This window comes from Eleginops maclovinus, chromosome 6 (genome assembly GCF_036324505.1).
Source record: "Eleginops maclovinus isolate JMC-PN-2008 ecotype Puerto Natales chromosome 6, JC_Emac_rtc_rv5, whole genome shotgun sequence".
NCBI lineage: Eukaryota > Metazoa > Chordata > Actinopteri > Perciformes > Eleginopidae > Eleginops > Eleginops maclovinus.
In genome coordinates, this window is record NC_086354.1 from 16,471,114 (window position 1) to 16,484,887 (window position 13,774).

At 39.7% G+C, this 13,774-nt stretch overlaps 2 protein-coding genes across 2 annotated transcripts in view; one reads left to right on the forward strand and one right to left on the reverse strand.

Moving 5' to 3' along the window:
• Positions 1-720: 720 nt before the first annotated feature.
• snai2 (snail family zinc finger 2) lies at positions 721-2,914 on the reverse strand. Its single transcript, XM_063885177.1, has 3 exons — positions 2,709-2,914; positions 1,999-2,520; positions 721-1,630 (listed from the first exon to the last, which is right to left on the reverse strand). The coding sequence occupies exons 1-3, from the start codon at positions 2,785-2,787 to the stop codon at positions 1,449-1,451; spliced, it is 783 nt and encodes a 260-aa protein (XP_063741247.1). The 5' UTR covers positions 2,788-2,914; the 3' UTR covers positions 721-1,448.
• Positions 2,915-7,070: 4,156 nt separating this feature from the next.
• Positions 7,071-13,774, forward strand: part of sntg1 (syntrophin, gamma 1) — a 36,101-nt gene continuing 29,397 nt past the window's right edge. Inside the window, exon 1 of the mRNA XM_063886663.1 lies at positions 7,071-7,514. The gene's annotated coding sequence lies outside the window, so the exon portion shown is untranslated. The remainder of the gene's footprint in view (positions 7,515-13,774) is intronic.

Below are 13,774 nucleotides of genomic sequence, written 5' to 3' on the forward strand. Positions count from 1 at the left end.
GTGTCTATTTGTCAGATCACATCTTCTGGGTCAGCGACTTTTGGGCATAAGGGCAAAATGGAACACACTCTGGGCTTTGTTAGAAAGACTTTGACTGTATCCCTTAAGGCCTTTGAACTTTTTTGTACTCTAATCTCTTTCTGCTGCAAGTAGACAGCATATGGAAAAAGACAACAAAATGTAGCCTGAGGAAGTCTATTTAATCCTTCATGGCAAGCATCCCAGAAATTCAAGGGAGGTTGTCAAGGAGGTTGCTTTTTGTGAAACATATTAAAATCTAGATATCTGAGTTTCTTGTGCTCATTCTTATTATATACGTTGATGACACGATATTAAGATTATTTTTCAGAGAAGATTGACACCCTCACCTTTAAACTTTATACACACTTAGGTAAAGAAAGTCATGGGCCCTCAAAGGGTGTAACAAGTGAGTGCAGATCAATATAGCCAGTATGTGTTAGATTTCAAGATTGTTTGATGTCTGGACAGGTTCACAGGGAACAGGTTCAGGCCTGATTCAGTGCTGAGTCACCTCTCTGCTCGCTTTTACATCTCCATAACATGAGATGGTGCAAGCTAGATTAAATATCATTTACTTTTGTGTAAATTATTCCATTTGACGCGTGAGACCATCAATGAATGCTGCTGAGTGCTGCTGAAAGAGCTGCTCAAACAGGAAAATGATTCACAGAGGAAAAGCAACTTGAAAGATGCCAGAAATTATACAAAATGTCATGAAACTTTATTTCTTAAAGTGTCATGAAAATGTGAAAATCATTCAGCATCACAGTTTTTACTGCAAATATACAATCATCTCAGTCATACTTACATTCAATATATAAAAATATAACAGGAAACTGTTGAATAATACATATTATTGCCAAGTAAAAAATTGAGGCACTTGAGAAAATTGTTTTGGTATTTGAGTGCTGGCAAACTGTTTCTGTGCAAAAGTTATTATAGTAATTTCACCTTTTAAAAACCGAGTTTGCACTTGTTCCCTAAGTAACAATGGCTTCAGTATTCCTCTAGTTACATGTATACTGTCATTCATAATGCGCCTTTTGGTATCGTTTGTGTGGTGCGTACAAAAAAAGTGGAGGACTGCATAACAGCCATTGAAAGACATTGGTACAAAACACTGAAGATAACATAGTGAAGGCATATAAAACATTCTAGACATGCAGGAAAGTGCATGAATAGCACAGGTAGGCGAGTACATGACATGACAGAGCTCTGCACCGATTGCAATCACAAACACTGCTCGAGACGGAAAGCACGTGAGCACAAAGCTATTTCTCACTTTGAAATGAAATGGACCGCTCTTGGGAAAAAGAAAGTCTGCATATTTGGGAACAAACCCCCTTTCGTTGGATTCCCTGACAGTTCTCCTGGAAATGTAAAGAAGAGCTTTTTTTCTCTTTCTGGTGTTTGAAAAGTATCCCAGTTCAGTGTGCTACACAACAACCAGATTCCTCATGCTTGTGCAGAAGAGACATCCTGGAGAAGGTTTTGGAGCAGTTCTTGCATTGGTATTTTTTCACATCCGAATGGGTCTGCAGGTGAGCCCTGAGATTGGACCTGTCAGCAAAAGCCCTGTTGCAGTGAGGGCAGGAGAACGGCTTCTCTCCTGTCAGGGGGGAAATGAGAAAGAAGACATTGTCAAAGATAGGCCACAGACTTATGTGAATAAAAATGTTACAGAAGGAATATTGGTCTGTTATTTCTGACTAGTTCTAACCCTGCATTTTCAAGATAAGCACTATATTCTGTTGCTTTTTGTAACACAACATTTGTCAGGAGAAAAAGCTAAATTTCTCACAAAAAGGAAGGAAGTAAAGTAGACTTTTCACAGCAATTCCAGCCCCACTACAAAACTGTAGTGAGCTGTGAAACATGCTTTAAAGGCTGTTCAATCATGTACAAGGTGAAATACAAATAGGCTGCAAAAGCCCCAACAAACACAGAAGGCCTCTCTGTTGTTGCCCATCCACTCACCGGTGTGCGTCCTGATGTGTCCTTGGAGCAGCCACGGTCTTGAGAAAGCTTTCCCGCAAATTTTGCAAACGCAGGGCAAAGTGTGAGTCCTTATGTGCATTTTGAGAGCTCCCAGGCTCACATACTCCTTTTCGCAGTATTTACAACTGAAAGATTTCCTCGTTTGGGCGTCGCAGTGCAGCTGTTTATGCTTGAGCAGTCCAGAGTACGTGGAGTAGGACTTGCTGCACAAACTACATTGGAATTTCTCTGCCTCCACTCCGTGAGGATCTGTCAGTTTGGGCAGCATCTGCTCGTCTTCATCACTCCTCGGGCTTTCAGAGCCGCTGTGGTCTTTAGAGGAGGTGTCGGAGAGCGATGAGGGGTATCCGGAGATGGGGGAGAGGTCACTCGGGAGTGGAGAGAGCGGTAAACTGCTGGTAGTCCACACGGTGATGGGGCTGTACGCTGCGGGACTCAGGATCTCCGGATGGGGGATGACAGGCAGAGGAAGGCCCCGGTAGATGTGCGGCGTGATGAACACTGAAAATAAAGAAAGTAAAATGAGTGATCATGTGTGTGATGTCATCGCTTGAGGAGTGAGGAGCAGAGATTTAAAGTTGGCGATACGTTTTAAAACTTTTGCAAAGTAAAAAAAACAACAACAACAAAACAGCGACTACGTGTCGGAAACATAAAAACACTTTTAAAGTTATACTTTGAAACTTTACCTGTTGGGCTTTCCAGCTCACTATAATTTGGCTTCTTTGCAGAGTTTATGTGTTTCTTGACCAGAAAAGAGCGTGGCATCTTGGAAAACAAGTGGACAAGTTTTGACAAACTTTTTTCTTGGAGAATAAAGCGGCAAGTTTACTGTGATACGGAAATCCTTATTGCTTAAGTCCAGTGGAGTGTCATGGTGCGGCGCTGCGCTCTTGGAAACAGTGCAGTGAGTAGCTGTAAAGTGCTGTAAATACTCCCCATCAGGTGCATGGGAGGAGCCATACCCTCCGTTTACATATACTGGGAACTCAAACCAATTAAATCTCGCTATTACCACGGAGCTTAAAAATGCGATTTTAGCCTATAGCAGCACGTGAACCACCCAAGGGGCTGGGTTAGTGCCATTTACTCAGTCAGACAGGTGCCTTGTGCCTTGTACACTTGTGTCTGTTGCAAGAATTGTGCATGGCATCATACTAGGCAGCAGAGCAAATCACCAAAATTAAACGTTTTTGAACCGTTTTTTTTAACAAACGTCCTACAACTACAGAGATGAAAGAATGAAATGCAAAGAAAGGAAAGGAATAAGAGCCACAGGGAGAGATAGTCACGATTATTTATAAATGCCATTGCTAATGCAATCACTGCACAGAGTGTGCATGGTGCTACTGATGATTGTTGTGTTACAAACCTCTGGGGACTTGATTATCCTATGGGTGGCGTATTAAAATTGGAGAATTCTTCTACCAACACCAGCACCCCTCATAAGGATGATAACGACACCATTTATCATCTTTTAAACACAGCATTTTTATACAATTTAATTGGGCAGACAAATTCGTTGCTTCATGCTCAAACCAACAACTGGACCAACCTGCATGATGCTATCCACATTGTCATTCTGGGGCTTTTCCAGAGGATGGCCCTTCTTTATGCATTTGCGTGTGGAGAAAGCCACACATTTCCTTGCCAATAATGCAATAAGGCAGCCCTCATGAAATGTAAATTTAAGAGTAGTTTCCTTTCAAGGTCAGACATGATACCATAATCGAATTTATCTCAGCTTCTGCTTCTGCTGCTGAACTTAACAAGCAGAGGCAAACTTAGCAGTCTACGCCCCCTTGTGTTCAACTCAGTTCTTTTGGGAGGGGTGGGAGTTGAACCTCCAAAAGTAACAAGGCAGTAGAAAAAAAAACACACAAAGGCAAAGGCTTAGCCATGGTGATATTGAAAAGCAGCTCTTGATTGGCTAGGTCAGCAGATATGAAAAGCTCCTTATGTCTAGGGCAAGCCTTAAGTTAATTGTGAACTGCTTATCTTATCTAGAAAACATAATTGCAGATCATGAATAGTTTCCCTTTGTGCCTGCTTGGATTATAAAGGGAAGGGAAGGTTATCTGTGCATAATAACTCCTGGCTACTGTCACACATTCAGCATGCTGTACGGCAAGTAGGATGTGAGAGGAGGTGTTTGGTGGTGATCCAGCAGAACATATTGTGCACCGTGAACGATAATGCTTTGACATCAATATTGGCCTCCAACAAAACCATATCCGAGAGAAGCAGACCATGCATGGCCAGGTAAAGAAATGCCTCTGTGCAGTTTTCATGCTTCAGTACTGTTCTCTGCATTCAGAGCAAGTTGATGCTTTCCTACTGACGGTAATGAAGGGGGAGTGAAAGCACAGCGTGCCGACTCAAATCATATCAGCAATTCTGAGGCTGTAGTTTGTGAACTCGAAAATTAATTAACAGAGAGGAATCCGTGTATTCTTTGGCCCTGCATTGTGTCATACAAGGATGGCAACATGCTTTTAATTTCTGGTCAAGCAGGTAAGAGGATACGATTGCTTTTTTGAGAGGCACCAGCTGCTGCTAAATGGAACATCCAGGTGTTATACACTAGACAGTTCAGACATCCTAATCTTCATTTATGTTCAAGCTGATGAGTTTAAGATGATGTTTTCTAGAATTTAAATGGGTTATCTAATAATAACATCTTCTTTTAACAAACATTATGAAGAAACGTTAACGTCCAAAATGACAGTGTTGATGAACAACTGGACAAAGAAATGATTTTGTATTATGTTAATTGTTTGTTTTCTTTTTATTCCTGATATTGTAATCCTGTTTATCTTGTCTAGAGTTTTTTGAAGCTGTCTTTGCATAAGCTAATTCGCCCCCTACCTCTCCTGCACAGGCTTTTGTTTACCTTGAACCCACATACACCTGAGTATATGGAGGCGTAACTGTGTTTATGTGCGTTTTAATATGAATACAATGAGTAGTGTATCTGTGCAGTGCAGGAGATTTCATGCCCCCCCAAAAATGGTTTAAAATCCAATGTGTTTTTAATCAATTACAATAAATATTCCATAGAAAGTAAGCAACATGATGTCTACCAAGAATTTAAACTAAAAACTCAGCTCAACATGCAGCCTTTATACTCACCTCTAACACTGTGGGTGTAGTCTGATCAGATTTTCACGACAGCCTTGGCCGCTGTTATCCCATTTTGATTCAAATGTTTCTAATTTTTAATTGGGGCTTCACCTTTTTCTAACTGAGCCTTAACTACTACTAAACAAGTGAAAAAAGCTAAAACACCAACATGGAAATGTCTCATGTGAAACATCCAAAAATTAATCAAATTTGGCAGATCCTTTTTTAGTAATTTCTCATTTTGAAAAATGTATTGAGAAAATGTGTTTTGCAGGGATGCACCAATCCAACATTTTTGGTTTCTGATGCAGATTTCTCCACTCATGGTGTGCCAAAAATAGGAACTGATTTTTTTGCAAAATGTAAAAATCTGTATAGCATTTGGAAGTCATTTAAATCATTTTTATGTTAAAGGCTATCTTAAAGCAGCCCCTCACTTAAAGCAAGAGACTATGGCAATCTACATCTATTTGCATCTGTACCATGTAAAGTTGCCTTTTAATGCCTCAATTGCACATTCAAGCATCCATTCCAGAAACATGTTATATAAAAACAAATGTTTTCATATGAGCAACCACCTGGGAAGATTTAATGGCGATACAATATAAGTTAAACATTTAAGCAAATTCACCTGGGATTTCTATATTAAAGTATCTAATAGCAAAAACATAGCAATATAGCATCAGATCTGTATAGGTCAGATTTGTCAAAGATACAATAAAGTCAACTGTTAGACTCTACCAAGGCCTCTGGTGACACCTGAGGGCTAGTAGAGCCATAATCTGGGTGTGAATTAGCTTTGGTGTTCTGATGGATCACAGTTAAGTCATTAGGATGGACACGGATGGAAAGCCTCACGTGGAATTACAATTGTTATACTTTATGTGATTGAGCTCTTCCATTAAATCATACCAGCAGATAAGCCTGTGCACGGGCTGCAGGACCAACAGGAAGCAGCATGCAGAGCTGCAGGTTTCCACCATTCCTGAAGCCCCCCTTTCAGAGTGAAAGACTTGATGTACATTGGGTTCCACACTTGAATGTTGCACTATGCCTTCAGGCTGTCAGTGACGTGCTGCTCAGGTTAGTATGGGAGCATGAAACGTCAGAAGAGTAACCGTGCATCAAACAGCAGGTCTTCAGCTGGCGTAATGACAGCATGGAAACTAAGGCGCACCTGGTCAACTCGCACAGCTGCTCACGCATTGGCCTTAGGTGAAGAGTCCAAATACTAGATTGCATATGTACAGTGGGTTTTCTGAGTCATATATTCATTCAACCAAGTTTTTATATATTAATATTTGGTTTTGTTTTTTAAATATTTGTCTTTATATGTTCTCATTAAACTTACTCCTTATGTTAATATTGGCACCACCAAAGTGTGCGTGTGTGTGTGTGTGTGTGTGTGTGTGTGTATGTGTGTGTGTGTGTGTGTGTGTGTGTGTGTGTGTGTGTGTGTGTGTGTGTGTGTGTGTGTGTGTGTGTGTGTGTGTGTGTGTGTGTGTGTGTGTGTGTGTGTTTATTAATAAAACACACTGAGTCATGAGAGGCTGACTGCTTAAGTTGAGAACATCCACAACCTGCTTTATTTACTCTCGTAAATGCAGTTTAGCTGAAGGAAGTTGTAATATGCTTCCACACAATTCACACACTTGCCTTTAATGTTAAAATAACTTTGAAGTGTTGGCGTTGAAAGACATTAAATATTATTTTTCTTTTCTCTTTTGCTGCAGATCTCAACTGTAAACGGGCAAAACCTTGGGATGACTCTCGAGTGAGTACACACATACGCACGCACACGTTCAGGACCGCAGTGCAAGCAAATGTAATTGGCTGAAAAAGGAGAAACGCTTTGTGAGATGTTTGTGCTCTGGTTTAATGCGAGAGAGAGCTTCAGACGTCACTGGAAACAGTCAAAAAGTAGAAGCATTTAATATTTATGGATCCGGAGTTGTGCGGGTGCCTTGGGTAAACGAAGTCGATTGACGCGCGCGTTAAACCAGCCGCATGTGATTTCCAGCTTCAGTCATTTTGGCAGCACGATGCGAGAGGGAGACCAACACGGAGCTGTGAAACTGGACCCTCTGCCAGAGATGTCGACGGAGAGGAATCCCTGAAACCGCCGCTGCCCAGGAAATATGGACTAATGTTCTTTTCTGCGGGCTGTTTTTCTCTCGGTTTTTTTGCACATCGCTACAGAGTATAGTGGACCAGGATGCCGTGTGGGCGATGCTGCCACAAGGGATACATTGTGATTTCGCAGAGATGTTTTAGCATCCGTTGCATAAATTAAAATTAAGAAAAGCCTGACACGAGGGACTGTGGCTCAAAGGGATCTAATAAGACATTACCACCTGTTACTAGAAAATCAGGTAAGCCTCTCAGACCTTTTTCTGGCTTTTACATTTTGCACTGCCTCATGATGTAGTGCACGACGAACGTAGGTAGGTAATTATTATGCCAAACACCCATGAAACGAAACATTAATCTCTTTACATTGTACTTTTTTGAGATGTAATCTGGTGTAATGCTGCACACCAAGATTTATGTACTAATCACCATATGATCCGATGCATTAAAAGCATCCCATCCTGTATTAGGCACATTTTGGGTGAAGGGCTACACTGAGCTGATCACTTCACTAATAATGGGCCCCTTGATGAAACACCTTTTCATTATTTTGTGATTTGAAGGGAGTATCTGGTCTTGCAGAAACCTTCACATTGCCTCAGTGCAGGTACATGAGCACCCGCAGTTCCTCCAGCCAGTGCAGTGGCAGCAGACCTCTTTTTATCCATAGTGCTGTTTAGCAGCATTAAGTACTCTCCCTGCACTGGATTCCAGTAATAGGCTACTTGCCCCCCCCTTCTTTCTTTTAGAAAATAGGGCACATTTATATTTTAAACGTGACTAAACTATTAAAAAAATGCTCATCTTCTTCTTGGAAAAAGCTCCAAGGCCACGTCCATCTGTGATAAACCTGAGAGGTATTTCAGCACAGCCTGCTGCTGCTGCTCCAGTGTGCTTTATTAGACTTGCAGAAAGCTCCTGAATGTATGTTGCCTCTTTAAATGCAAACTGCTGTGGCAGGGTGTACATAGGCAGGCGTTTTTTCCTCATTATGGGCTGCAAGATGACAGACAATCAGTACAGTTTGTATCTAAGAAGCCTGCTGAGATGGAGAAATCTGACTTTACATCAATGATTTCTCTACTCGTACAAGCATATTGAGAGAGCTTAGCCGGTCCATTGGTGGTCATAGGTCAGGAACAATCTGTCTGATGTTGGAGGTCTCACTTCCTACCAGAGGGAAAGACTTTGACATGTCATTGACAATTTTATGCCCTAGCACACGCATCCCATCCCCCCTCCTTCTGCTTGTGTCCTAAATCAAAAAGCAGTTTGGCCAAGTGACAGAGGTACACTGGCAGAAAATCAGGCCTGAGTAAAAGGGTGTCAGTCATGTCCGGTCAATATGTCAAGCGGTGGGTACAGAGTGCCAGGGATAACTTGTTTGAATCCTCCATACAGTGTTGCAGTCTAGATCTGCGGGTAATTGGGGGGGAAAAAAAACAGATTGTCACAAAGTTTTCCCCAGCTAGGGCATGAACTTAAACTGGCATCGATCATGATCTGGAAACAATGTCTACACTGCATAACAAAGAGTTCCTCCACACTTTATCTTCTCTACTTAAGTAATCAATACTCTGCTGATCCTCCTGCAACTGAATCCCATCGGCCTGTTTAAGAATCCGGATTAGTTAAACGTCTTGAAGTGGGAAAGCTTTTCCTAAGGCGATACTGGAAGCATTGGATGTACACATGACATCAATTATGTATGTTAACACATTTGCAATGCTGTTACACTCCCCTAGCATCACCCAGCAGCTTGATATGTAACAGAGTGGTAATGAATACTCAAGGGTGACACTTTCCGTATTTTGAGTGATGCATAAATTCATTTTACTATTGTCATGTGGCTTTATTCACTGACCTATTTTGATCACAAAAAAGACTGCTTTACAGAAAATGATGCGCAAAAAAACTTGACAGGAGCTGTCAGGAAAAAAGGAGGAAAAGTAGCAATGAGATTAGGGGAAGCATAAGACAAAAACTAAAACAGGATGCTGAATATTTTTATGAATTTAAAGAAAGCAGTCTACAAAACAGAGCAATCTTTTTTCTTTTTTTTTTGCATTTTCCTGCAGCGATTGTTCTATCTAGAGGGCAGCTGGGAGAGCCAGTATGTCACTGTAAGGCTGGACATCTTCATTACAATCTAGCCCCAGAGCCCCGTGGCAGAAAGGAAAATGCATCACACCTGATGTTGCTGTGGGGCTTTTATAGCAACTGTTTGGTCAACCATCCATACAAAGTGCTCCAGATGTTGAATCCACACAGGAGTAGCCATATGCTTTTTTTTTTTATTGCGATGTGATGTACGAGTAGCACAGATAAACCCAAACTGCCATTTATCTTTATAGAGAGTGCAGGAAAGAAATATTAGGGGTCTGTGCCACAAAGTCACTGACTGTCATGCAACAAGAAAACCATTAGTCTGTCTTAGCAGAGACTGATGGCTAATGAAGCGAATGCACACCAAAGTCTCATGGGGCGGGGAAGACAGAAGACACAACTCTCATTTATATGCGCCTCATATACCAGCCCATCTGATTTAGAGGTTCAGCACTGCAACACAGACCAACGCACTGAGAGCTACACGCAAGTGATAACTGCCCCTAAGTAAAGCAATAAGGGATGAGATTACACACTATAATTTATGATACTAGTAATCTGATTAACATACAACTGGAAAAACCCCTCAGAGATAACATGTATACATCCAGCACTGCATGTATGTTCATTCCTTAATGCTTTGCAACGTATACAGGTTTGGACAATTTCAGGTCACATTGATTAATGTCGATAGTCTGCTTGTTCGTTAAACCCCCCTGATTCGACGGCACACTACAGAAGTCACTCAGCCCTGATGGCAGGCAGGCTTCCTCTGTAAATTACATTGTTGTGTTTCTATGGAAAATTTGCGATTCATTCAACCTGTAAATTGTAAAACAGCCCTGAGCAGCAATTACAATTTTTGCTCCTGATTGCAGAACAACCCGTATGGTGCTATAGATTCAGTTCACTATAGCAGTTTTGAAGCATTCGTTAAGCATTTATGCAGAGCTGAAACAATTAGTAGACCTACATAAATGTAAATGCTTACTATTTTAATACATTTGAAATAGTTGTTTAAACACTGCATGGATGCTGTATACTTATAGATTACAGCTTCTCAAAGATGAGGATTTGCTGCTTTTTTTTCATTTTATATCACAATACGGTCAATATGTTTGTGTCTTCAAACTAGTACCAACATGTACATGTTATGTCATACCTTGCAGCTTGAAATGATTATCATTTAATCATGCCTACTTTCAAGGAAATTATGTAAACACACCATCTTCATTAGTTTCTAACTGCAGCTTTTATCTTTAATAACATTTACTACTATTTAAGGTTCATGTGATCTACAGAACTTAATTTATACCCCCAAGACATTCATTTGTTTCGTATCACTCAATGTGAATTCATAAATAATTTCCCGGGGCAATTTTGATATATTATTTCTATATTATGTTCTATATTTCCCTGCTTTATATTTAATAAGTGGGCAGCTGTGTCCCTCGACTGTGTTGCTTCATTTTAACGTAGCTTAGCCTTCAGCAATATGCTGAGCTTTTTAATCCTTTCATGTACTCTTCACACAGCATGGGGCCATTTCCCGGCCCCAAAGTCTTCCCCTTGTTGGTTTAAATACCAACCTCCCTATATATTGTAACATATAATTATAATTAGCAGTGAATTATGTGATTCAATGTAGTATAAAGGGTGCATGTTGAACTTAATTGGACCCACATGAAAAGTAAAATGCTTGACTTGCCCAGTCTATTCGTATGTTAAAGAAAAAAGAAGATTGTAATCCAATTAGGATTCAAGTTATTGTCAAACATGCTGCAGGACTAGTTTCTTCTAGCTTTAGTTAAATATCTATTTTTGCTTCATGATGTCAAGTGATTTAATGTTTTGTGACATGATTCCCTTTGATTTAAATTGGCAATCCTCTGATATTTGGTGGCTCCTTGTTGCCAAAAACATACGTCATAGTCATGAAGGTCAAGATCTCAGTCTATAAATGTGTCTGTCATTAATTTACTCCTCTGCCTATCATTCATGACCATCTGGCCTGGAGAGCTCCTCCAGCCTAGGGACCCTTTTCTGTCATTGAGTAAACTGACAACCTCTGACTAAGTGATATGTTTTATGGATATGTCATATTTTATTCCATGCATAACATTTACAGTACAGATTAACCAATATAATGTAACATTTACCCAACTAGAAATCCAAATAAGGAGTCTGAGGAAAGCGAGCGATTTGGATAATTTGGAGCAGATTATTTCCTGTGAATAATGAATCAGGGAATAATTTTTCTCTTATTTTATGAACTTTTAATGCAATTCTCTCTCTGTATTTTTAATATTCATACTGAATAGGCCTACTGTTTGAGTGTTATCTTCTTCCTGATGCTTAGCCGTTGTTGTCTTAGTTCTATAGATGTTTTGATGGCTTACTTTCTAATGCAAGAAGAGGCTGTTTAGCAGAGAGGAAAGGATTGGGTATAAGATATGTTCCTTTCCTAACCATGCGCTTATGAGTTTTGAAAATGTTGTACTCTGTACTAGTAATCTTAACAGATTTCCTCAGTTTTCTAAGAAAAGCTGTCTTTAACCCCTCTAAGTCATGAAGTCATCACGACCATCTGTGAAACCTTGGCAACCCCTCATCTAGTTTTTGCTGGTGCTCAGATCTTGACTTTCTTATCGACTGTATTTTTATACAAAAGCTGATGAAGAATTGAAAACATTATGAGATACTCTTTCTGTCTTCCTATATTGATTCATTTTAACTGAAGCTGATAGAAATGAGAAAGAAGAAGCACCTCTAGCGGCATGCAAAGCTGCCTTGTTACAAGCTCTGTACATACAAAACTGTTCAAACAGCTGCCTCTTTACACGAGGTGAGCACAGCAGGAGTGGGACTGACAAATGAGTTTATTCATTTGTCAGGTGAGGAGGAACCTGCAAACCATACTCCTTTTTTAACACTCCAGGCCATGTACAGCTGAAATGAACAGCAACAGAGAATTGATCGCAAATAATTTTGATAATCAAAGGGAGGAAAAAGCATTTTTTTGACAAACGCGCAAAGCAGTCCGTTATTCCATTAACTTAAATCTAAGGGTTTGATGCTTTTAATGTGACTTTAAAATTGTTAAGTTTCAGACTGTTTGTTATATATAACAGAATATTTGAAGATGCCTCACTGGGCTGTTTCGATGGACATTTTTATCCCCTAGATCTCATGCCGAATAATGAGATTAGAAAATAAAATGCGGATTAATGAATAATGATATTATTATCGTTTGAGTGTGTATAATTGCTACAATCAATTGTTTCAGCTTCTTAAGTGAAAATATTTCCTGCTTTTATATGTCAGTAAATTGTGTATCTTTGAAGCATTGGTCAGATGAAAAAGGCAATCTGTCCTTGTCACCTCGGGCTCTGGGAATATAGTATCAACATTTTTCACCATTTTCCCGACATGTTATAGCTGAAACCCTCAACGGATTATAGGGAATCGTTGTCACATTAATCAGTGATGAAAGCAGTTGTTAGCTGCAGCCCAAAGACCAAGTGTTGAATAGTAAAAGCATACCTTTTTTTGGCCACTCATTTATCAGTGAATAGGTCGTATTTTATTCCCCTGAGGCAAAAGATTACTTCACCTGCACTTTAATAAAAAAATCAATTTCAACCCATTTTTACAATGCACCTGCTGTACCTAAAGCAAACACAAAACATAAGCTCCCAAGTTTGAAACACAACACTCGAAGAACACTCTTTTTAAAAAAAGATTTTATCAGGGCAACCAGTGCTTTTATTAAAGTGATATTGTTGAAAGGGGGAGACAGAGGGGATGATACACAGGAAATGGGGCCAGGCTGGATTTGAACCTGAAAACTAAAATAACTATGGATATTTAAAAAAAAACATAAAAACAATTATATTGTCACAGCAAATGAACAAACCAATTACATTCTTCAACCTTAACGAAAAAGGTGCAAAACAATTAAGTACTTCAATCAGATTGAGATAACAATTATTTCTTAGCTTTTTAAATCGAGATATGTCTTCATAACTGAAAATACGAAAGAAAAGAAGCCCTAGCATCTTCAAAAATGTACCCACAAGTTTGTCTTCAGAGGTCATTTGTTGGAAGGTAAAACATTGCAATAATTTATCAAAAAATTACTTAAGTGTTGGAGTGTCCTCTCAAGATAGCAACATACATAAAAAGATAAGTAATCATAATTAGTGTCCTTTAACGCGTGTTTTCTACATAGATTTGTAAAAGATACAGACCACACACAGGAAAGTGTGCACTGACTAGACCGGCAACACCACTGGTTGTGTTTTCTAACATAAGCTGAACAGGTCCTGTGAAACTTTGTCAGTGTAGCGCTGTTGATTATGAGCAGGACTCTTTTGGGGAAACCATAACATTTAAG